General features: G+C 42.6%; 1 protein-coding gene across 1 annotated transcript in view; it reads right to left on the reverse strand.

Annotated features, from left to right (window-relative positions):
* The window catches only part of STX8 (syntaxin 8), a 348,959-nt gene that overhangs the window by 312,486 nt on the left and 11,997 nt on the right, over nt 1–24,476 (reverse strand). Inside the window, exons 3-4 of the mRNA XM_011958612.1 lie at nt 18,806–18,900; nt 7,945–8,055 (exon numbers count right to left, since the gene is read on the reverse strand). Of these exons, the coding sequence (XP_011814002.1) occupies nt 7,945–8,055; nt 18,806–18,900 (206 nt within the window). The remainder of the gene's footprint in view (nt 1–7,944; nt 8,056–18,805; nt 18,901–24,476) is intronic.

Raw genomic sequence — 24,476 nt, forward strand, 5'->3', positions numbered from 1 at the left:
TTTTTTTATTTTTTTAGTAGAGATGGGGTTTCACCATGTTGGCCAGGCTGGTCTCAAACCCCTGACCTCATGATCCACCCGCCTTGGCCTCCCAAAGTGCTGGGATTACAGGTGCCAGCCACCGCACCCGGCCAAGAACAGCCATTATAAATGACAAACTAATCCCCCCATGGACACCTCTTAGCCCACCGTGCGTGGCTTCAGTAACTTCTGATTCTAATCATTGCTCAAGAAGAAAGCAGCAAGATTATGTACCAAAGCTATTTGTCTTTCCATCAAACTACCCAAAATAATCAAGGAGGCAGAGATAAAGCTGCATGCTTCACCAGGCCCTCCTCTTGAGTATACAGAAAGATTACATCCCCCAGCCGCCCTCACAGCTAGGTTGGAGCCACGTGACTAGTTATGGCCAAGAGGCTGAGTGTGTGAAACTTGCAGGCCAAAGCATAGAAGACGGATGTGAGTTCTCCACATCCTCATTCTTCTCCAGTCATGGGGAACACGCAGGCCTTGTGTCATGAGAGCACAGCCCAGAGAAGGAAGCAACCTGAAGCTCGGAGGCAGCTTTACGTGACAGACTTTACATGAGGCAAGCAAAAAAGCTTTCATGTATTAAAAGTGTGACATTCGCAGGTTTAGTTAACACAGTCTATCGCCTCCTGGCTCAGTCGACCTTTCCGTCAACAAAAACGTGCTGAATCAACAACACACCTGCTGTATACCCAACTCTGGGCTGGATGTTACCGCAGATACAGAAACGTGTGTGAAGACACTCATTCATTGAGCAATTATTTATTAAAAATTCTGTTAGGCTTTGGTCTCTGTCCTTGAGGTATTTAAAATATAGACCAAGAGACAAAATTTAGGCTTTGGTCTCTGTCCTTGAGGTATTTAAAATATAGACCAAGAGACAAAATATACACTTCAAAAAAGGAAAACAGTTAAGTATTAACTATAGTCTCCCTAGCTAAATCAGCTTCCCACTAATATGCTCTCAAAATATACTCTATTTTTTTGAATATATTTTACTGATTAGATGGTTCTTTATTTCACTCCTGTCTTTCTCCCTGGACCGTACATAGCTCAACTGCAAAAAGTAGGTGCTTTTGTAGTTTTGGGTTTTTTGACCACTACACTTCCAGTATCAGTGTATAGCACATAGCAGGCACTCAATAAAGATCTACTTAATGAAGGAAGGTTTGCTTCACCACATTTTTGCTTCCTTACCTATTTTTCATTAAACTAGCAGGAAATTATAATATTCTTGACTGCACTTAATAACTTCTTGGGGTTCAACTATCCCTACATTCACTTAGAGGACAAAGCAAATCTGTACTGATTTCAGCACACCCTTGCATGTCAGAAAAGCTAGGAAGTCGCTGTATTTCAGGGACATAAAAGACAGAAGGGGGTTTATGATATGGATGTCTATTCCTTAGCCACTTCCTTCTTCTAGAAGAGTAAGTTGGTCACGTGCTAACAACATTAAGCAATATGAAGTACAAATCAATGATTCTTTAGGAAATCTAAGTACTATGGGACATAAATCATCCTTCTTATAAACCAAGATTTAGATGGAAATAAAACATTCAACGGTTTAAAATGGGGAGGAGCATTTTTAACGTTAGAATTTAATGTAAATTTTTCTTTTGCCCATCTTGACTACCAATACAGTGATATGAATTAGACACTGGAAATAATCATGGTTTGTCAGTAGTGCAAGAGAAAAGTCTAACTCTAAAATCAAATTTTAAAAATCTGCACTCTGAGAAAATGTAGCCATTTCATTATCACCTTCTTTTGATTTTAGCAATTGGTCTGCTTGTTAATATATCCTTCCTGACATACAACTACCACCTCAAACTCTAAACAACTTCCTATTCCCTATAATCCTCGACATAGTTGGTGGTGTGAAGATTAAAGCTCAGCCAATTAGCCACCCACTGCAGCTGAGTTAATCACATAATCTTTGAGATGGTCACAGAGCAGTGGAGTATGCAACGGTTTTTGTTGTTTTTTTTCTCTCTCTACAGGCAAAGATTTAACTAATTGTGAGATTGAGCAATGCTCTCGAATATAAAGGGCGGGAAGGTTTTAAATCAGAAGTTGTGTCACTGCTTTATGAGACAGGGCTTAGCTTCTTCTAAGACACACTGTTGCAGAGACTTCTTTAACAAGTTTCCAAATACCCTAAATTAGTCAACCGTTGCTTATTGAGACCAAGGCTTACTGCTTTAGCATAATGACCAGTAATCCGTAAGGTAAAACTAAGATTCTGTCACATGACAAGTTACGCATTCAATTATGTGATTGCCACATTAATGTCTATTTAAAGGAAATGCTAATCCAAACTGAAGTCTGACCATACTTGACTCTCCCTAATAAGGCCACATATGAGGAGGAAGGGAAAAGAGGGATGGAAAGGCTCTCAGGAACGAGGGATGGGGAAGAAAGAGAGGAAAAGAGGGTTGCACAAAGTAAACGAGAAAGAGGGAAACAGAGGTAGGGGCTCTAGGAAGGAAGGCTCACCAGGTCCCAAGCGAGTCCTGGTAACATAAACTGATCTTGTGGCTTTGCTGTCAGTTACTAGAGAAATGTTGATTAGCAGATTAACCCCAGTTCTCTAACAGTAAATGTGTTGTGGTCATGGTCTAGCATTAATGACAAAATGTGCCATAGTGAGCATGTCTATAACATTTCAAAGTTCTGACAAGGTTTTCTGGCCACTGTGCTTCTGGACGTCATGAATTAAGGGAAAGACACCTACCCTCCACCCACAAAGTGACAAAGCAACCCAACTGACCCCTGCAAAAACCAAGAACTACAGAAGCAAAGAAAAATGCTGGAGGAATCCAGAGATTAGAGAGGCAAACGAAAATCTTGGAGGAGCCCGGAACTGGGAATTAACTGTGGAGAGGTCTAAGGAAATCTCTGTAAGTCACTGGAGATACTACAGAAACCAACTGGCAGAGAAACGAATGAGTTTCTCCAAAGATAGATAGAGCTGAGCGTTCCCTAACAGCTGGTATTAGAAATGACCAGGCAACTGACAATCAGGGGGGAAGGGGATACAATCGAACTGTAATTGAACATGTCATATAATGAACAAGTCATGTTTACAACTGAATTAAGGTCCTCACTCAGAAGGCTAGGTCCAGGCAAGAGAACTATTAGGTATGAGAAGTTGGGGAAAGAAGGGGAGGTCTCAAGGATGGGGATTAGGGGTAAAGAAGGCAAAAATAATACTCTCACGTAGGCAGGTGAAGGAAATCAAAGACCAGCAACTCTGACCTCAAATCTAAGAAAATCCGCTTCTGGCAGTCCACTTCAGCTTTAGCATTCGCTCAACCATACACTTCTTGCTGGTCCTCAATAAGTCCACATGGTGCCATCTTCCCTGACCAGTTGGAGCAACGCTAGCTGGGTATTTGTTCTCATGGCCCTTGAGCAGATTTCCTGGGGACTTTTCTACATAGCTTTTGAGAGTGGTTTTTTCTAGTATGAATTTTCTTATTGATCAGACTCCTCTGGAATGCCTACAGGACTTGCACTTTTTGGACAAGCACATGTGGACACATTCCTGTTAGGGTGTTGGGTCTAAAGCAATCCTAGCCCAACAAGGATTCACCAATGGAAGTGAAGGGGAAAGTCACCTTCCAGACCACCGACGTCATTCTCCTTCCTCTCTGTATCTGCAATGACTTTCTTTCTTCATGGTGCTCAATGTCCAGTCACCACATTGGTTTCTCGCTCTTGGCCAGATTCCATGTCATCCGGAACGGACCATCGCTGTGTGTTATGTCCATGTCTACCTTCTTCAAATCACTCCACAGGAGTCATTTCTCCTTGACAGGGCTTACATTCTTTTTAAAAAGAATTCTTCTAGAAGCTTATTCTGATCTATCCTAGACTTCTGGTCCTGAAAAGACAGACCAATCTCTATGTTGCCCTTGGTTTCATCTTGACAGCATGTAAATAGGTCTGGCCAGTTACTTTATTTCAACCGTCAGGGATTCAGTTACCTTTGCTTGACAGTGTCTCCCCAGTATGATCTCTGTCCCCATGCCACTCAGCCACTCACCAACACACCAACAAGCAACAGCTTTAGTCCACCACATGGATCAGCCTTATAGGCATGAAGAGCAAAAGGCAGTCCCAGTGGCAGGACCCAAGAGGTCCTCAGAAGGCCTCTGTCCAAAAAAAACCACCTGACACTAACCTGCCAAATTCCCTAAACATTTCCATCAACTAATTCACTGTGGTTTAAATCCTAGGGTTTAAGGAGGTTTTGGTTAAAATACCTCCAGAAGACAGGACGTTGCCAGCCGTTGATTCCACTGCTAGAATTAACATGAGATTGTTCACTAATAAGACAAGAGGCAGCAAGCTGGGCACGGAAGGAAGCAGACACGGAACAAATGAGATGTGGAAGAGGAGAATGGAGGGCGGAGGACCAGGTGCAGCATATGCTGGGGTCCAACAGACCAGGTCCCTGAGCACTCAGGGGGCATGACACGAGGGACAGAAGATCTCCAAAGCAATGAGGCAGCATGAGCTCCCTCCTAGCCTGATGGAGACACAATGCTCCAGTAATAACATCTTGTATTTATAAAGGTCTTAGAGTTTACAAAGCCCATCTTATAGCAATCACTTCATCTGGTCCTAACAACAATGAAAAATGGGCAGCACATGTACCCCCAGTCTAAGGTCAATATCTTAGAAGCCCAGATGACTCAGGGACTAGAAAGCTACAGAACTGGGTCCTTCTAACACCTCATCCAGCTCTTTTTATGGTGCAATGGTTATGAGTTCAGAGCTAAAATCCAAGTTCTGTGACTGACTAGCTTTAGAATCTTGAACCCTCTGAGCCTCAGTTTCTCTTCTGCCAAATGGGATATTATAAAGAGCTCCTGAGCAAATGCACATAAAGAGCTTAGCATAGTGCCTACCATATAAAAAATAGCAGACACATGCTGTAGGTCTCATGACTAGTACATCATGACATAGAGCAGTCGTTCTAACCCTGCCATCTACTAAAACCACCCAGCAGTCTCTCCAGCCCTACTGCTGCCCAGGTCTCACTCAAGACTATGAATCGAACTCCACAAGCATATGGTCTAGACATTTGTATTTCTTTTTTTTTTTCCATTCTCTCTTGGGGGATTCTGATGCAAAGTGCCATGATTAAGAATAAATGACACAGGTCGGGAACAGTGGCTCATGCCTGTAATTCCAGAATTTTGGGAGACTGAGGCGGGCAGAGTACCTGAGGTCAGATATTCAAGACCAGCCTGGCCAACATGGTAAAACCTCATCTCTACCAAAAATACAAAATTAGCCAGGCGTGGTGGCATGCGCCTGTGATCCCAGCTACTCAGGAGGCTGAGGCAGGAGAATCTCGGGAGGCAGAGGTTGCAGTGAGCTGAAATTGTGACACTGCACTCTAGCCTGGGTGATAGAGCGAAACTCCGTCTCAAAAAAAAAAAAAAAAACAAAAAGGAATGATACAAAGCAATATTTCTCAAATTATAATGTGCATTCAAATCACTTGATGATCTTGTTAAAATGCAAGTTTTAATTCCGTACTTTGGGACTGGGGTTGGAAATTCTGAGTTTGTAACACGCTGCCAGGTAATGCTGACGCTGCTTATCAGCTGGTCACAGTTCAAAGGACACAGAGATGATTAGAGAAGAGGGGTGACAAAGGCAGGCAAGTGGTGACCAAAAACCAACAAAACAGAAAACAGAAGGACCCGGTGGGAGGACTTCAGAGGTCCTTGGCCTAAATTCCTAGGTTGGCTCCTTCAGCATCATTAATGACAAGCAAAGAGCAGAGTCTGGTGCAAAGCACGCTCTTCTCAAATGGGAACTATGAGTATTTATCACGACTGCCTCATCACTACCGAGCACAATAGTCTGAATATTTTGCCCCCTTCATCATCTCTCTACATGACCCCATTTTTCCATGAAATAAGCTCCCCGTCCTAACCATGCCCTTATTAATATCTTGACTAAAAAGACTCTGCCTTCAGCGTAAAGCCCCTTCTAAAAGACAGTTCTTTTTTTTTTTTTTTTTTTTTCCTTTTTGAGACAGAGTCTTGCTCTGTCCCAGGCTGGAGTGCAGTGGCGCAATCTCGGGTCACTGCAACCTCCACCTCCCAGGTTCAAGCAATTCTCCTGCCTCAGCCTCCTGAGTAGCTGGGACTACAGGTGCCCACCACCGCGCCCAGCTTTTTTTTTTTTTCTCTTGTATTTTAGTAGAGACAGTGTTTCACCTTGTTGCCCAGGCTGGTCTCAAACTCCTGAGCTCAGGCAATCCACCCACTTCGGCCTCCCAAAGTGCTAGGCTTACAGGCATGAGCCACTGCGCCCTGACGACAGTACTCTCTTTCCACCTTGGATTCCTTTGCTCACCTGTTCTCTTTGACCAACCTAGAACACCACCTTCATCCACATACTTCACCCCTGTACCCTGGGACTGAATATGCCAGGGAAATATGGGGAACCACAGGAGACTGGCCCACCACAGGCTTCTATCTTCATTTAAACCCTGCCCAGGAGACTGCCAAAAGAGTATCACCCTTCCCTCACTGACTCCTTAGGTTCATTTCTTCACAGAAGCAACTTAACATCCCATCTACCTTTCTGTATTTCACAGTTTCTTCATGGAACCTTGGAAACTGCTCCTGAGAAGACTGGGATCCACAGGAAAATCAGTTTCATTTTCTTCAGCTTGTTCTAGGCAGTGGTTTGCAATCCGGGTTGTATATTAGAATCACCTGAGACCTCCCTGCCCCTCCACCTCAATCCCACTCGGGTTCACTTGTCCGAGGTGGAGTCTGATAATGCAGGACTAGGGTCCAAAACCACTGCCCTTGGGAAGCCATACTATTCCTAACTGGGAACTAACTAGAAACAAGCTCCTCTCCACGATAAACGCATCATCCCTAGCGTGGAAGACGAGGAGAGGCGGCTTTCCACCCAAGCTCATTGCCTTCTGTGATGGTTCCCATGATGAAGCTAAGGAAGTTCTAGAAACAGGGGGAGGCCAATTTTAAAGATGTAGCAATTTACGGTTCATCAGCCTCAGCCTTGGAAAGCCGGACCCGTCCACGGGGTCTTCCAGCAGAGCCGGGCTCCGAGCAGCTGTCGGCTCTTTGAAGCGTGAATCACTCACTGGCGAAGAACGGGGAGGAGGGTCCAACTCCTCCGCCTCTGTGGGCGCCGGACCAGTCTTATTAGGACTCATTTTTTCAATATGCCAATTTAAAAAAAAACAAAAACAAAAACACTCCTTTGCCCACACAGAGAAGTAGTGACTTCGGGAGTTTCGAAGGCAGTTAACAAAGCAGAAAACTCAACCAAAGAATGCCAAAGAAATGTTCCGACTTCACCCACAGTCTCCCTTAGTATGTTCCACCCAAGATGGGATTCAGCTGAACATACCTGGTTTACTAAACCTAGAAAATTAACGAAAACTAAATGGAGTAGAAAATTATAGTCCGGCCGGGCGCGGTGGCTCAAGCCTGTAATCCCAGCACTTTGGGAGGCCGAGACAGGTGGATCACGAGGTCAGCAGATCGAGACCATCCTGGCTAACATGGTGAAACCCCGTCTGTACTAAAAAATACAAAAAACTAGCCAGGCGAGGTGGCGGGCGCCTGTAGTCCCAGCTACTCGGGAGGCTGAGGCAGGAGAATGGCGTGAACCCGGGAGGCGGAGCTTGCAGTGAGCTGAGATCCGGCCACTGCACTCCAGCCTGGGTGACAGAGCAAGGCTCCGTCTCAAAAAAAAAAAAAAAAAAAATTATAGTCTAACACCATAAATGAATAGAATCGATTTTGATTGATTTAATGCCTAAAGTAAGCCATTCAGGAAACAGCTGTAATATTTGCAAAGAAGTCTTCGCCCACCAAGTAATCCCTGTAAATGAAAACATCCTACCTGATTAGATCTGGTTCGGCACCCTCATTCTTAAAGGATGCCAGAAGTAGTCTCTCTCGAGTTACAAGATCATCCAAGAGGTTCTGTCTTCGGTCCCCTTCAAGCTGTGTTCTGCAGACATCTTGTTAAGGTCCAATGGTGAATAAACGACCTCATTTTTAACTATTACATTATTAAGTTAGCTCTTCAAGTCAGTTGTGGTTTTTACAGACTGTAATCGCTACTACCCACAAGGGATGCTCACCACTCCTGTGCTTTTCCTACTCTGACCTTCACCTTCATCAGGTCGTCAGGTAAAGGACCTTGGCAGGACTGTCACAGAGAGACTTACAAACACTGACATGGATCACAACACAAGTTCTTTCACTGAGAAATATACCAGGTAAATATTACTTTGCTCCCCGTGACCAAACTTATTTATTTTTGAGACAGAGTCTCGCTCTGTCACCCAGGCTAGAATGCAATGATGCGATCTCGGCCCACTGCAACCTCTGCCTCCCGGGTTCAAGCAGTTCTCCTGCCTCAGCCTCCTGAACAGCTAGGCTTACAGACATGCAACACCACACCCGGCTAAGTTTTGTATTTTGTATTTTTATTAGAGACAGGGTTTTGCCGTGTTGGCCAGGCTGGTCTTGAACTCATGACCTCAGGTGATCTGCCTGCCTTGGCCTCCCAAAGTGCTGGGATAACAGGCGTGAGTCACCATGCCCAGCCCCAGTGACCAAATTTAAATGACTTTTCCTGCCAGTGGTGCAACCTGGCTCAGTGATTCCTTAGGTTTTGAGTTATACGTGTCAGTGTTCCAGGGCGTTTTCCTACATATTAATACCCTAAGATGCTCTGTTTAAAAAAGTGGGGGCGCTGGGGGAGAGAAGTTCTCTATATTGTTCTCTTTCTTCCATGTTAATATCTATTAACACACCTAGAATATTTATAAAGTGCTACTTTATGTAACAGATTTGCTCTATAAATTGCTACCATCAGTTCACTATTTAAATACATTGCATGATCTGTAAAGAAAATTACAAAGAGAATAATTTTAATGTGTGATTCTAGCAAACATGCTAGACCAGGAGCCCAAAGGCAGAGTTGTAGCCCTATTCTTACCATTATGCTCTTGAACCAGTTATTTCACCTTTTTGGATCTCTCTCTCTTTATACGTAACACTAGATAATCTCTAACATCTTTTCCACAACAATTCATAAGTGGTGGTTAAAACCAAAAACCATCCTTCTGGGAAATGTAGTCTTTGCAAAGAAACCTACAATTCACCAACAGGTGGACGAGAGTGTGGCGCGTGCGCAAAGGTGCGCATGAAGCAAAAAGGGAAGTGGCATCTGTCAACAACCGGCACCACTTCCCTTGGACTAAGTACAAAATTTTACATACTAGCTTTCTTCATGCAAACTACGAAAGTGTTTTCTTTTCTTCTTCTTTTTCTTTTCTTTTCTTTTTTTTTTTTGAGACGGATTCTCGCTCTGTCTCCAGGTTGGAGTGGTGCAGTGGTGCGATCTTAGCTCACTGCAACCTCCACCTCCCGGGTTGAAGCGATTCTCCTGTCTCAGCCTCCTGAGTAGCTGGGACTACAGGCGCCACCACCACACCCAGCTAATTTTTGTATTTTTAGTACAGACGGGGTTTCACCATGTTGGCCAGGATGGTCTCGATCTCTTGACCTCATGATCCCCTCGCCTCAGCCTCCCAAAGTGCTGGGATTACAGGCATGAGCCACTTCACCTGACCTCATACATTCTTTTTTTTTCTTTTTTTTTTTAATTTGAGACAGTGTCTCCCTCTGTCACCCAGTCTGGAGTGCAGTGGCATGATCTTGGCTCACCGCAACCTCCAGCTCTGGAGTTTAAGCGATTCTCCTGCCTCAGCCTCCCAAGTAGCTGGGATTGCATGCGTATACCACCACGCCCAGCTAATTTTTGTATTTTCAGTAGAGACGGGATTTCCCTATGTTGTCCAGGCTGGTCTGGAACTCCTGACCTCAAGTAATCCACCCACCTCAGCCTCCCAAAGTGCTGGGATTACAGGCGTGAGCCACCACACCCGGCCGCCTCATACATTCTTGAAAGTAATGCAAACAGGTTCAACCAACTGCTAAATTGCCTTCTAAATACCTAACAAAACGTAAAAGGTACAGTCTTTCAACAGACATTTCTCCTGCAGATACAATCATACAAGGACTTAGAAGCAAGGATGTCCACTGAACTATTCTTTATAATAGCCACACTGGAAATATCAGTAAGTAACCAGTGTATCTGTACAATGGAATGTTTTGTAGCCTTCAGCCAAGAATTGGAAAGCTGCTTAGGGGGCTGATAATGATAATTAACATTTTTGAGCACTTACTAAGTGTTTACATGAATTATTTGACATGGAATAATCTACAATATATAACATTAAACCAAAAGAGGAAAAACAACAGCAGCAGCAAGGAGCTAAACAGTGAACAGTATGCTCCCACTTTGTTAAAAAAAAAAAAAAAATCGTATCTATTTATGTGTGTATATATACACAGAAAATTTTTGATATCTAAACATCACCTCTAAGGAAGGACAACTGGGATTAAGGGTATAAGGGAGACTGATGTTTCACCGAATATTGTTTCCTAATGTTTGTCTCTATCATCTGCTAATCAATAAAAACACAAGCTTCAGAACCATATGTATAATACAATCCCTTTATAGTCAAAAGAATTTCTTATTTACATATACATATATTTCCAGCCTAGAAAAGTCTGAGACACTAGCTACTAACCATCAACACTTAACTATGAAGAATGAGATGAGACAGAAAAAGAATAAGGAAGAGAAAGAGGAGTCATTGGTAACAACTAATGAGAAATGTATCAGTAGAAAGTATAATACGCTTTGTAATAAAAACAATAAAGGTACATTTTTAAATCAGCAGATACTAGTTACAGATTTAAACTTAAGAACATCAGTTTCAGAAACAGTAAAACTTGATGAGGATGTTTTGTTGATGAGTAACAAAAGGACGGAAACCCACACGGTTGATGCTAGAAGAGGCCCTAAAGATCCCAATTCTCTTGTTTTGCTGACCAGAAAATTAAGGACCAGCATGGCTAAGTCACTTGCCTGGGTTAACAGCGATGCTAGGTGAGAGCCCAGGTCATTCTACCCTAGCTCACGGCTTTTCCACCAAACATTCTGGGGACTTCTCCACCTTGAGGTGCTGACTTAACTTTGCCACTTCTTAGAATCCTGATAAAAACAATACTGTGTGTATGAATTCAGAATATTCCCAGGGACTCTGTAAATCTGGAAAACAATCCAATTAGGAACACTCTGCCTCTTTGTTTTATATTTTATTTTAATCTATGGAGAGAACAGAGCATAAGGAGATGCGGAGGAGGGAGATGGAATGAGAATAAATTGATTAATGGACCATCTGCACAGCACCCTTGCTATATAAGGGTTGTTGTTAGTAAGAGGTCAAAGGATCATCCAGGAAACAATCTATACAGCATGTATGTGGACAGGTGTGTAGCAGCTGGGGAAAGTAGGGTAGTGGGAAAGAGTGTGCCTGAGTGATGCTAAGGACAAGGAGAAAGTAGGACACATAGGCTGAGCGCTGTGGCTCACGCCTGTAATCCCAGCACTTTGGAAGGCTGAGATGGGCAGTTCATGAGGTCAGGAGTTCGAGACCAGCCTGCACAACATGGTGAAACCCCGTCTCTACCAAAAAAAATACAAAAATTAGTTGGGTATAATAGCACACACCTGTAGTCCCAGCTACACAGGAGGCTGAGGCAGGAGAATCACTGAAACCTGAGAGGCAGAGGTTGCAGTGAGCCAAGATTGTGCCACTGCATTGTAGCCTGGGCAACAGAGACTCCATCTCAAAACAAAAAAAAGTACAGCACACAGTCAGTGGCCAGTGCTGGGGATCCCCTCCCTCTTCCACCAACCTGGTGAACAGCCAAGGAAGAAGATAAAAGAACAGACAGATAAAGAAAAGAAAGAGAAGAGCTAACTATCATAGTACTTTGTCCTTGGCTATGCTGATTTTACATGTAATTATAGCCAATTCATGGATATAAAAGGTTGTAAATAAAACTGGATCCTGATTTCATATTACTAATACCTACTACCAACATGCATAAGCCCAGTTTCTCTGCTGTAACCTGGTAAGCATTTGAACTACAGATGGAGCGGGGTGAATATGCAACTGGATCCACAGGACACCCAATCCCACTCCAGCTCCTGGATTTTCTCGTATATTTGGTATAAGGCTTAAGAATTTAGGCCGGGCACAGTGGTTCACACCTGTAATCCCAGCACTTTGGGAGGCTGAGGTGGGCGAATCACCTGAGATCAGGAGTTTGAGACCAGCCTGGCCAACATGGCAAAACCCCATCTCTACCAAAAACACAAAAATTAGCCAGGCGTGGTGGTGCACACCTGTAATCCTAGCTACTTGGGAGGCTGAGGCAGGAGACTCGCTTGAACCTGGGAGGCAGTGGTTGCAGTGAGCTGAGATTGCACCATTGTGCTCCAGACTGAGCAACAAGAATGAAACTCTGTCTCGGAAAAAAAAAAAAAATAGAATTTAGGTAAGCCTAATTTTGTGAAAGAGCTGCTCTGGCGAAGAAGTTTGCAGATAATTACTTCTCCATGCCAAAAAAGAAGAACTGCAAGGGAACAGTTCAAAGTTTTAGAGGTCAAAAGACTTTTCCAGCTTTCTTTTTTTAAATCAACAAACTCTAATAAATATTTATGATGTACCAGGCCAAGTCCTTACCTTCCTGAAAGCACTGATCACATTTTGCAAGTACTATTTTAATACCATCATTGTTTGTGTGTTTTGATATAACCACCATACATGATTAAAAACTCCATAAAGAAAGGACGACCTGTAAATTCTCAACGGTAGCTGAAATCTTTACAATAATGATAAAATAATCAGTAGCAGCTAATCCTCAAGGAGGACTCAGTATATCTGAAGCACCCTGTATGCATATTATCTCATCCTTACACAACAAGCCTTTATGCCAGGTGGACTTCTAGCATCCCATTCCACAAATGAGGCACAAAGAGGTTAAGTAACTTCCCCAGGGGTAAGTGTTGGTAACCACCTTTTATTCACCACCCACCCTTATGGGGGGCTAGTCCTGTGAAGGGCTTTAAAAAGATTTTCTTCAGCTTGCACAATAACCTGGCAAAGCATGATTATTCCTACATTACAGATAATGAAACTAAGGTCCAGAAAGGCTAAACTGCTGTTTGGCCTTGGCAAGTGGCAGAGCTGGTCTTCGATCTCAGATCTCTCTGCTTTCAAAGCCAATGTTGTTCCCACTATACCAATGGCGCCTAGACATTCAGGTTTCATGGACCAGTAATATGTCCAAAAAAACTACGGGGGGTGTAAATTACACAGAATTACCAATTATACATTTTGCCAGGTATGGGTGTTCAAGGAAACAAGAAACAAAACTGTCTACTTTTACTATTATGATGAAAAAGCAAGGAGATTCTAACACCAAAAACTAGAAAGAACCATGTAACAGTTCTGTATAAATCAGAAAACAGACTTGGCATGGTGGCTCACACCAGTAATCCCAACATTTTGCAGGCCAAGGCGGAGGATCGCTTGAGACTAGAAGTTCGAGACCAGCCTGGGCAAATGGCAAGACCCCATCTCTACAAAATATTAGCCAGGCATGGTGACATACACCTGGAGTCCTAGCTACTTGGGAGGCTGAGGCAGGAGGATCACTTGAGGCCAGGAGTTTGAGGCTGCGGTGAGCTAGGATTTTGCCACTGCCCTCCATCCTAGGCAACACAGTGAGATCCTGTCTTAAATCAGAAAAAAGTTCTTATAAATCAGAAAACTTCCACTACATAAACACTATCTTCTCCTTATTTTTCTCACATTACCAAGTATCAGTGTAAACCGAGGGACAGGCACAGTGTTTGAGAACCAGTCTTCCTCCACTGGAGCTATCAGGGGATACCTGTAAAATCTGTTCAGTCAGCCTCTCCACAACCACATCCATTGGGGTTTGTTACGTAGGAATCACCACATCTGTCTATGCACCCATCTATCTACTTACCTATCTTTTTTTTTTGGGGGGGGATGGAGTCTTGCTCTGTCACCCAGACTGGAGTGCAGTGGCTCGATCTTGGCTCACTACAACCTCCGCCTCCCAGGTTCACGCCATTCTCCTGCCTCAGCCTCCTGAGTAGCTGAGACTACAGGTGCCCGCCATCATGCAAAGCTAATTTTTGTATTTTTAGTAGAGACAGGGTTTCACCGTGTTAGCCAGGACGGTCTCCATCTCCTGACCCCATGATTCGCCCGCCTCGGCCTCCCAAAGTGCTGGGATTACAGGCGTGAGCCACCGCGCCCAGCCCTACTTACCTATCTTTTATAGATTTTTAAAAATTATTTCCAAAGGCCTTCTCCCAAGACACCAAAGTGCTTTCTGACATCAAACCCCTTTGTAAAGAGATTTTCTTTATTCTCTTTAAAATAAGTAAAGATGCGGCCTCCTTTGAAATGCCAACAAAAGGATAAGTTTCATGTGAAGCCAACTCTAAGAAGAGGGTACTAAGTCTCTTTAGTACTATCTGGAATTTCACATGCAGCCTCCCATAGCATACACCTCTTCTCAGCTGGTGAGGCAATTATAGTTCCTGTCTCAAAGACCACTGTGAACAGATGTTAAGGCCTTTCAGAATTTAACTCTCTTGACTGCAAGACTTTGGATTATTAATTGCATACTAACGGATTTAAAAGCACAGAACTTCCATTTTAACTTGACTTTTACTCCTGCCAGGAGAAAAACACTTTTTCAGGAGAGGGCATAACATCTCATGCTTTAATTCCATGAATTTCAATGTTTAGAAAGTATTTGCATAGGACTTATCTTTCTGGCAACTCCTAGTGTTCTTTGGACACGATCACAAATGTAGAAAGGCATAAATTTATTAAGGATCATAAACTCTTAACTATGCAGCACAGTAAGGAAACGTGGTATTCAAATATTCACATTAAAAAAGTCACCAAACATTAATTATGCCTCAAAAAAAGGATTAAAAAGTCACTCCATTGGTGATTTATGAACAAACATTTTTCTCAACATCATAAAGTATACCTAATAAACCACAGTGAACACTGTCTAATCTTCTGATAGTTAAGAAGGTTCTTGAAGATTTGTATTATAAACAAGATTTGTCTTGGCAGTCCAGCAACACAACAATTAATAGAGGATTCTAGTTGAAGACATGCCAGGTGACAGCTGACTGTATTATTTCTACTAAAGTATAATTCAGCTTTTAAACAATTCACGTTGGGGCCACACAGTCCTGTGTTTGAACCTGGTTCTTCCATTTCCTAGTTGTGGGGTCCTGGGAAATGACTAAAGCTCTCCAAGAATCCTCTCCTCAGTGTAGAAAATGCCTCTGCTGGGGCTGGGCGCAGTGGCTCACACCTGTAATCTCAGCACTTTGGGAGGCCCAGGTGGGTGGATCACGAGGTCAGGAGTTCAAGACCAGCCTGGACCACATGGTGAAACCCTATCTCTACTAAAAATACAAAAATTAGCCGAGCATGGTGGCACATGCCTGTAATCCCAGCTACTCGGGAGGTTGAGGCAGGAGAATCACTAGAACTCGGGAAGCGGGGTTTGCAGTGAGCCGAGATTGCGCCGCTGAACTCTAGCCGGGGTGACAGAGTGAGACTATCTAAAAAAAAAAAAAAACCAAAACAAACAAAAAAACCTCCTCTGCTGTAATTCTGGGTTATCTCTCCAACTTCATCAGTGACTTTCGGTGCAAAGTTTAACTTGGCCTCAGTACCTATTTTTGTAAAGAAGAGAAGGAAACACCAAAAAAATCTAATAATATGAGATTATTAGGACTCACAGATTGCTATCTATCTTAAATCTGGAGGATAACTGCCAGAGAATTATTTTAAATGTTTGGGGAAAGGTGGTGGTTAGGGGAAGGGAAGATGGGAGGAACAGAAGGAGAATTAAAAAGAGGCCTTCATAATATATACGCTACCTCCTTTCCCTTACATCAAAAGTGTCCTCTGTGGCCAGGCACAGTGGCTCACGCATGTAATCCCAGCAGGCGTGATTACCTGAGGCTGAGGCGGGCGGATCACCTGAGGTCAGGAGTTCAAGACCAGCCTGGCCAACATAGTGAAAGCCTGTCTCTACTAAAAATACAAAAATTAGCTGAGTGCAGTGGCGCACACCTGTAATCCCAGCTACTCAGGAGGTTGAGGCAGGAAAATCGCTTGAACTCGGGAGGTGAAGGTTGCGGTGAGCTGAGATTGCGCCACTGCACTCCACTCTGGGCGACAGAGTGAGACTCCATCTCAAAAAAAAAAAAAAAAAAAGAGGTGGCCTCCCTAAAAATACACAGGTTTATGAGCGCCCTCATGGGGTGGATTAGTTAAATGCCATCCCTAGTACTGGCTGCAGTTGTTACAGTAGAAATAGATCAATTATTTGAAAAAAATAAATAGAATCTTAGAAAGTTGTTGTATTCCAGTTGAATTTTTGATGTCTCCTAGTAAATTCTAAATTATCCACATTAAGGCCCCTAAATATTTTTGTGATGTTTTAAATAAGTCTTGTTCAGTGTTTTTGATGCTTACTCCTTAATTCAATAATTTGGGAAGTAATTCTGAGATGACCACAAAACCAAAAACCTGTGAGATTTCAACAGATGGTCAGACTGTAAGCATTTAGGAGAACAGAGTCAATTGTAACTGTGGTATGCTTAGTACTCTGTAATAACTAGCAGAAATTATTACTAATAGAAAAAAGAAAAAGCTCTTAATTTGTATATTTTTCTTGCCCAGTAGGTTTAGCACATAAACAAGGTGACTAATAATGTTATCTAAATGGAAGCAAATGCATATGATATCATGAAACAATATGTAGTTACCTTTTTAATATACGTGCTTTAAGTAACACTAACATGAATTTACACACCTTGCCATGTGTAGACTTCCCAGTGCTTAGTACTGAAAGCAGAGGAAACAGAACTGCCCATTTGAAACTACTAAAAATACAAAAATTAGACCAGGCACGATGGCTCACGTCTGTAATCCCAGCACTTTGGTAGGCTGAGGCGGGCAGATCATGATGTCAGGAGATCAAGACCACCCTAGCTAACATGGTGAAACCCTGTCTCTACTAAAAATACAAAAAAATTAGCCAGGTGTGGTGGCAGGTGCCTGTAGTCCCAGCTACTCGGGAGGCTGAAGCAGGAGAATGGCATGAATCTGGGATGCAGAGCTTGCAGTAAGCCGAGACTGCACCACTGCACTCCAGCCTGGGCAACAGAATGAGACTCCCTCTCAAAAAAAAAAAAAAAAAAAAAAATTAGCTGGGCACAATGGTGCAGTGAGGTCTGTATATTAGGACTTGTTGATTTGGGTAAAATAAAAACCCTTTATATGATAGACCAACTGTGCCATAACAAATTACACTACATGGAAGGTAAAGTATCTCAGAATATTCTAATTGTGTTAAAAATAAGGCCCTAATTGTTTGAAATTAAACTTTTATTTTAAACTTAGTGGATCAATAATTGAATATCTAGAAAATCATGCGATTAAGCCAACTTTCCTAGTGATATAAAGGGGTAACAATGGGGGAAAATAATTTTTAGAACACTTTCCATTGTTTTATCTAAAAAGTTGTATTCCCGTATTTCCATATATGTAAAACCTGGCAGTATCCACTTCCTGAAATACGAAAAATTGGGTCTTTGGCATGAACTACTGACAATTTAGAGAAATGATGAGAGAAGACCAGTTTGAGGTAAGTTTTCAAACCAATATATACTCAGGTGTAAAGGGTTAGTGTAGGTAACAAGTCATGTATACATTCCTAAATTGATCAGATTATGAATTTCTCTTTTTTTTATTTTTTGAGACAGGGTCACACTCTGTTGCCCAAGCTAGAGTGCAGTGGCATGATCTCGGCTCACTGCAACCGCCGCCTCCCAGGTTCAAGTGATTCTCCTGCCTCAACCTCCCGAGTAGCTGGGAGTACAGGCGTGCGCCACCACGCCTGGCTAATTTTTTGTATTTTTAGTAGAGACAGCGTTTCACCATGTTGGCCAGGCTGGTCTTGAATGCCTGACCTCAAGTGCTCGGCCTCCCAAAGTGCTGGGATTATAGGCGTGAACCACTGCACCTGGTCCAGATTATGAATTTCTAAAAAAAAAAAAAAAAAAAAATTTACCACTTGGTAGGAGGTTAAGATGACAGCATAACCTGCTTCAAGGAAGTCCCACCCCACCCCTTCCCCTCAAACTCCCATACTAGAGGCAGAGTCTGTGCCTCTGGAGGAAAAACAAGGCAAACAAGCCACATCTCAATCATCTACAAAAACATGGGGGTAGGTGGGGAAGGGAGAGATGTATGGTTTCTACTGGGATTGGCCTCTCCGAAAAGAAATGATCACTAAAAACTCTGGAAACTCCCAGAAGCAGAATCTCAGCTTAGGATGATCATGGAAGTTTTCCTGTTGGAGCAGTAGCCAGCTATGGTCAAGGCGGTCTAGACAGGGAGCAGTGCGGGGCTCCGTAAATACAGCACTGATGGAAAGCATTAGCTTCCTGAACTGTACAGGTTACACCCAAGTCAGTTAATTCCCTCGGTAGGTCTTGCTTTGCCAGCATATTCCCTGTAAAACATGTAACAGACACTGAAAATAGAAATCAAGATTACAGGCAATATTTTGGAAACCAGGTCTTCCTCAAGCTGTGGGAAAATCTGGGTGGCCCAGATTCCTTCCTTTCTTAAAATACGACTGCTTTTCCTCCCACTCTAGAAAAGAGGTGGAAATGTTTACATGGATACATCTGACGTGTAGCCACAGCTCTTAGCAGTAAGTCCTTCAAAAGGGCGATCTTTTCCTTCAGGTTCTGCAACAAAGCTCTGATTGTCACGGGAAGCTGAAAAGAAAAGAACACATCCTAAGTATCCTGGTCCAGAGGGCAGAATCCACGAACTTACGTCACATAAACACTACTTCACGGGCTATGATTCAACAAAGTCAGGGCTGGAAGAGATAGATACTCAGCCCCTCGCGACAAACTCAGGGCTGGAAGGAGGCTCAGTGGTGCCCTGGCCCAGCTGCCCACTTACAGCTTGTACCCGCTCCACATCCTGGCCAAGTGGCGAGCCAAGCCAGACTGGAACACCGATACTGACCAGAAACTGTCAGTGAGCTCTCACCATCAGCTGAATCCTGTGGCCTGAGCTTCTACCCATTGATCCTATGTATCTGCCTTGGAACCATGCAGGAAATTGTGTTCCCCAAGTCTTCATTCCAGAGCAAAAACCCACAGTTCTCTCAACCAGGCTTCCAATGACAAAGCGTGAAGTCCCATTACCATCCCCACCGGGCTCTCTAAACAACAGGTAAAATTTACAACCCAAGGAAACGTTTTAAGGCAATGTGTTTTTTTTTTTTTTTGGAGACGGAGTCTCGCTCTGTCGCCCAGGCTGGAGTGCAGTGGCGCGATCTCGGCTCACTGCAAGCTCCGCCTCCCGGGTTTACGCCATTCTCCTGCCTCAGCCTCCTGAGTAGCTGGGACTACAGGCGCCCGCCATCTCGCCCGGCTGGTTTTTGTATTTTTTAGTAGAGACGGGGTTTCACCGTATAGCTCAGGATGGTCTCGATCTCCTGACCTCCTGATCCACCCATCTCGGCCTCCCAAAGTGCTGGGATTACAGGCTTGAGCCACCGCGCCCGGCCGTGGGCAATGTGTTCTTTTTATGCAAGAGGAATGTGAAACACACATGACTCTTTTCCCAGGAGTATGTGAATTTTCTCCAATCATCCCAGAGGAAATTTTCGTCTGTGACTCTGACCTGTTACATTAAAGGATGGAGAAGAGGTCTCTCAGGAATTTGGAAACGTGAAAAAACTGCCTGTATAAGTTAAAACATATTCACCCACGGATGAAATCAGAGACATGTTAAAAAGACAGAATACCACAGGTTTCCTTTGCTACCTTCTCAAAAGCAGCCATTACATAACTCAAGTGGACTCCCTCCTTGGATTTGCAGAATCACACCAAGGAACACCAGCCAGTGTGCTAGAGGCTGGCCCAGACTGCACACATCCAGCAGACCTCCAAGGCACCAGCAGCCAAGAAAAGTCTAACCTGAACTATCCCCTTGCCCCTGGGAACCAAGGAAGAACCACCTACAATGTTGTGGAGAAACACCGAGGAAAACAGATCTCTCTACACTCAAAGAGAAAAGGGCAAAAGAAGCAAATAAAAAAGCCCCACACACACCAGGCCTACGAAGAGGAGTCCACAAAATCAAAAACCAAAAGCATTCGGGAGATAAAAGACACAGTATGTAGCCATTAAAAACTATGGCTCAAATCTCAATTTGTTCACATAGAAAGATATTCATCACAACTTATGAAGAGGAAAAAATATCAAGTCATAAAATAAAATATCACCCAAACAGAGAAAAAACCTAGGAACTAAATACAAACACATGAAAGCACCATGATTCTATCTAAGTAGTGGGATTTTCTAACATTTTATAAGAAAATGATCATTTTTGTAATCAGGAAAAAAGTGTCATTATCATAATTAAAGACAGTTTCTAGAGCACAAAAAAAGATGGAAAGCCTAATTCACATTTTAAGCTACCATAACCTTGGTAACAAGCATGACAAAGACAACCACATGTCAATCTTACTTAGGAATTATAAATGTAAAAATCTTTTCAAAAATATTAGCTGGCCGGGCACGGTGGCTCAAGCCTGTAATCCCAGCACTTTGGGAGGCCAAGACGGGCGGATCACGAGGTCAGGAGATCAAGACCATCCTAGCTAACACTGTGAAACCCCATCTCTACTAAAAATACAAAAAATTAGCCGGGCGTGGTGACGGGCGCCTGGAGTCCCAGCTACTTGGGAGGCTGAGGCAGGACGATGGCGTGAACCCGGGAGGCGGAGCTTGCAGTGAGCCAAGATGGCGCCACTGCACTCCAGCCTGGGCAACAGAGCACGACTGTCTCAAAAAAAAAAAAAAATTCAGTGAATGAAATATGAACTATTTCATATGAGGGAAAGAAATTCATAATTGAGCAAATGGGGAAAAAATAAAATTAGACACCTATGACACACCAAAGTAAACACCAAGTATTTCAAAGATTTACACAAACAAAACAAAATAACAAAAAAAGCTTAAGGAAAATTTAGATAATTATTTATATAACCTCTGTATGTAAAAGGCCTTTTTTAAGCATGATATCTCCTTCCCTCATTAGAAAAGATCACCAATAAACATGCTGATAATTTCAAACAAAATTTAAAAACCGGTACATGTTTTACAATGTCACTTACAAAATCAAGTTAATAGAGAAAGTATTTATACTAAATATGCCAGATCAAAGCTTAATACAGTTAACATATATAAAAAGAAACCTTTGAAATTAAGAAACAAGGCTGGGCACAGTGGATCATGCTTGTAATCCCAGCACTTTGGGAGGCCAAGGCAGGAGGATCTCTTGAGGCCAGGAGTTTGAGACCAGCCTGGCCAACACGATGAAACCCCATCTCTACTAAAAATACAAAACTTAGCCAGGCATGGTGGTGAGTGACTGCAATCTCAGCTACTTGGGAGGCTGCGGCAGGTGAATCGCTTGAACCTGGGAGGCTCGGAGCTTGCAGTGAGCCGAGATTGTGCCACTGCACTCCAGCCTGGACAACAAAAGCAAAACTCCATCTGGACAAAAAAAAAAAAAGAAAAGAAAAGATGTTCAAGACGTAATAAAAAATGCATATTAAACTGTAACATAGTATTTTTACCTAGTAGAGATTTTTTCAAAGATAATCAAAATTGTTATAGAAATGTTATTCTGCAATATATGTGTTCAAAAGGCTTAAAATGTTATACAACACAAATCCAGAAAGTCTACATTGAAGAATTTATTTCAACATTTGGCTATACTTAAAAATCATTTGTAATTAGAAAGAATCTAACTGTCCAAGAAGATGACACTAGTTAAATAGATAACAGCCCTTCATGTAAAAGATGAAACCATGTATTTACTAGAAGAAAGCAGGAATAAATTTTTTATAACCTGGAAACAGCAAAAACTTAGATATGACTAAATATACGGAAGAATTAAAGATTGACAGCCAACTTCATTTAAAAAAAAAAAAAAAAACTTTCGGCCGGGTGTGGTGGCTCACGCCTGTAATCCTAGCACTTTGGGAGGCTGAGGTAGGTGGATGACGAGGTCAGGAGATCAAGACCACCCTGGCTAACACAGTGAAACCCCGTCTCTACTAAAAATACAAAAAATTATAAATATATAAAAAGCCGGGCGTGGTTGTGGGCGCCTGTAGTCCCAGCTACTCGGGAGGCTGAAGCAGGAGAACGGCGTGAACCCAGGAGGAAGAGCTTGCAGCGAGCCGAGATCGCGCCACTGCACTCCAGCCTGGGTGACAGAGTGAGACTCCGTCTCAGTAAAAAAGCAAAAAAAAAAAAGAAACTTTCACATGACAAAACTACCAGAACAAGTCAAATGTCAAATGATAAAGGAAAGGAAATAACTGCAATTTATCACGAGGAGCTAATCTCCCTCATACGTGAGGAGCTCTTAAAAGATCAAGACTAAAAAGGCTAATAATCCAGTAGAAAAATGGACAAAAGACAAGACAGTTCACAGAAAGAATATATATGTAAATGGCCCTCAAGCATATGAAAATGCACTCCACTTGACTCATTATATGAGAAATACAAATTTAAAACGACACTGAAATACCATTTTTCACTTATGAGGTTAAGAAAAATTCAGAAGACTCACAACACCCTCTGTTGGCCAGGCTGTGAAGAAACAGAAGCGCTCACACATTGCTGGTGGGGTGCCAAGGGTGACAACCCCTTTGAGGGGGGATTTCACAACAGGTTAAAAAAAAATTACATATGCCCTGGTTCTGAGAACTCACCTTTCAAAGACACCTATGCACATAATTTTTTTAAAGGACAAAGTTATTTACTGTGGCATTATTCACAGCAGCTCAAGACTGGAAGCAATCTAATTGCCCTTCCTTAGGAGACAGGTTAAATAAAGAATGTTACATCTATGCAATAGAGTACCCACACAGCCCTAAAGAAGAATAAGCAATATGAAATAAAATGTAGAGTGAAAAGACCAAGATACAAAAGAGTGTGTCATTCATTCATTCATTCATTCATTTACTGAGATGGAGTTTCACTCTTGTTGCCCAGGCTGGAGCGCAATGGCACAATCTCAGCTCACTGCAACCTCCGCCTCCTGAGTTCAAATAATTCTCCTGCCTCAGTCTCCCAAGTAGCTGGGATTACAGGTGCTCGCCAGCATGCCCGGCTCATTTGTTGTATTTTTAGTAGAGACGGGGTTTCACCATGTTGGCCAGGCTGGTCCCAAACTCCTGACCTCAGGTGATCCACCCGCCTAGGCTTCCCAAAGCGCTGGGATTGCAGGCGTGAGCCACCGTTCCCAGCCTGAAAGAGTATCTTTTATATAAAAGGAAGAACATACACACAGACACACAGAGACACACACATACACATGCATAGAGGCTTATTTCTGCAAAAAGTAACACAGGAAGAATAAACCAAAAATTAATGAAAATGGTTATTTAGAAGAAGTAGGTTAAGAAAAAGTAGAAAAGAGAGGAATGGGAACAAGACTTTGAGTGTCACTTTTATATAATTTTGACTTCTGAACGATGTAAATGTTTTACTTATTTAAAATTAAATTTAAAAAGTTGGAGAAAGCAACTTCTGAAAATGAATAAAAACAGAAACAAACGATAACATAAGACAGAAAAGAAAGAATCAATTATTGCAAAAGTCCTCAAAAAAATACTGGCAAACCGAAACCAGCAGCACATCAAAAAGCTTATCCACCACGATCAAGTAGGCTTCATCCCTGGGATGCAAGGTTGGTTCAACATATGTAAATCAAAAAATGTGATACACCACATAAACAGAAATAAGACAAAACCCACATGATTATCTCAATAGATGCAGAAAAGGCTTTTGATAAAATTCAACACCACTTCATGTTAAAAACTCTCAATAAACTAGGTATTCAAGGAATATACCTCAAAATAATAAGAGCCATCTATGACAAATCCACAGCCAACATCATACTGAATGGGCAAAAGCTGGCACCATTCTGCTTGAAAACTGGCACAAGACAAGGATGCCCTCTGCCACCACTCCTGTTCAACATAGTATTGGAAATCCTGATCAGAGCAATTAGGCAAGAGAAAAAGAGGAGAGGAGAGGAGAAAAGAGAGGAGACAGGAAAAAGGAGAGGAGAGGAGAGGGAAAGGACAAGGAAAGGGAAAGGAAAGGACAAGGAAAGGGAGAGAAAGAGGGAAAGGAAGGAAAAGGAAGGAAGGAAGGTAAAAAAGAAAGAAAGAAAGAAAGAAAGAAAGAAAGAAAGAAAGAAAGAAAGAAAGAAAGAAAGAAAGAAAGAAAGAAAGAAAGAAAGAAAGAAA

Source organism: Colobus angolensis, unplaced genomic scaffold (genome assembly GCF_000951035.1).
Source record: "Colobus angolensis palliatus isolate OR3802 unplaced genomic scaffold, Cang.pa_1.0 Scaffold47, whole genome shotgun sequence".
Lineage (NCBI taxonomy): Eukaryota > Metazoa > Chordata > Mammalia > Primates > Cercopithecidae > Colobus > Colobus angolensis.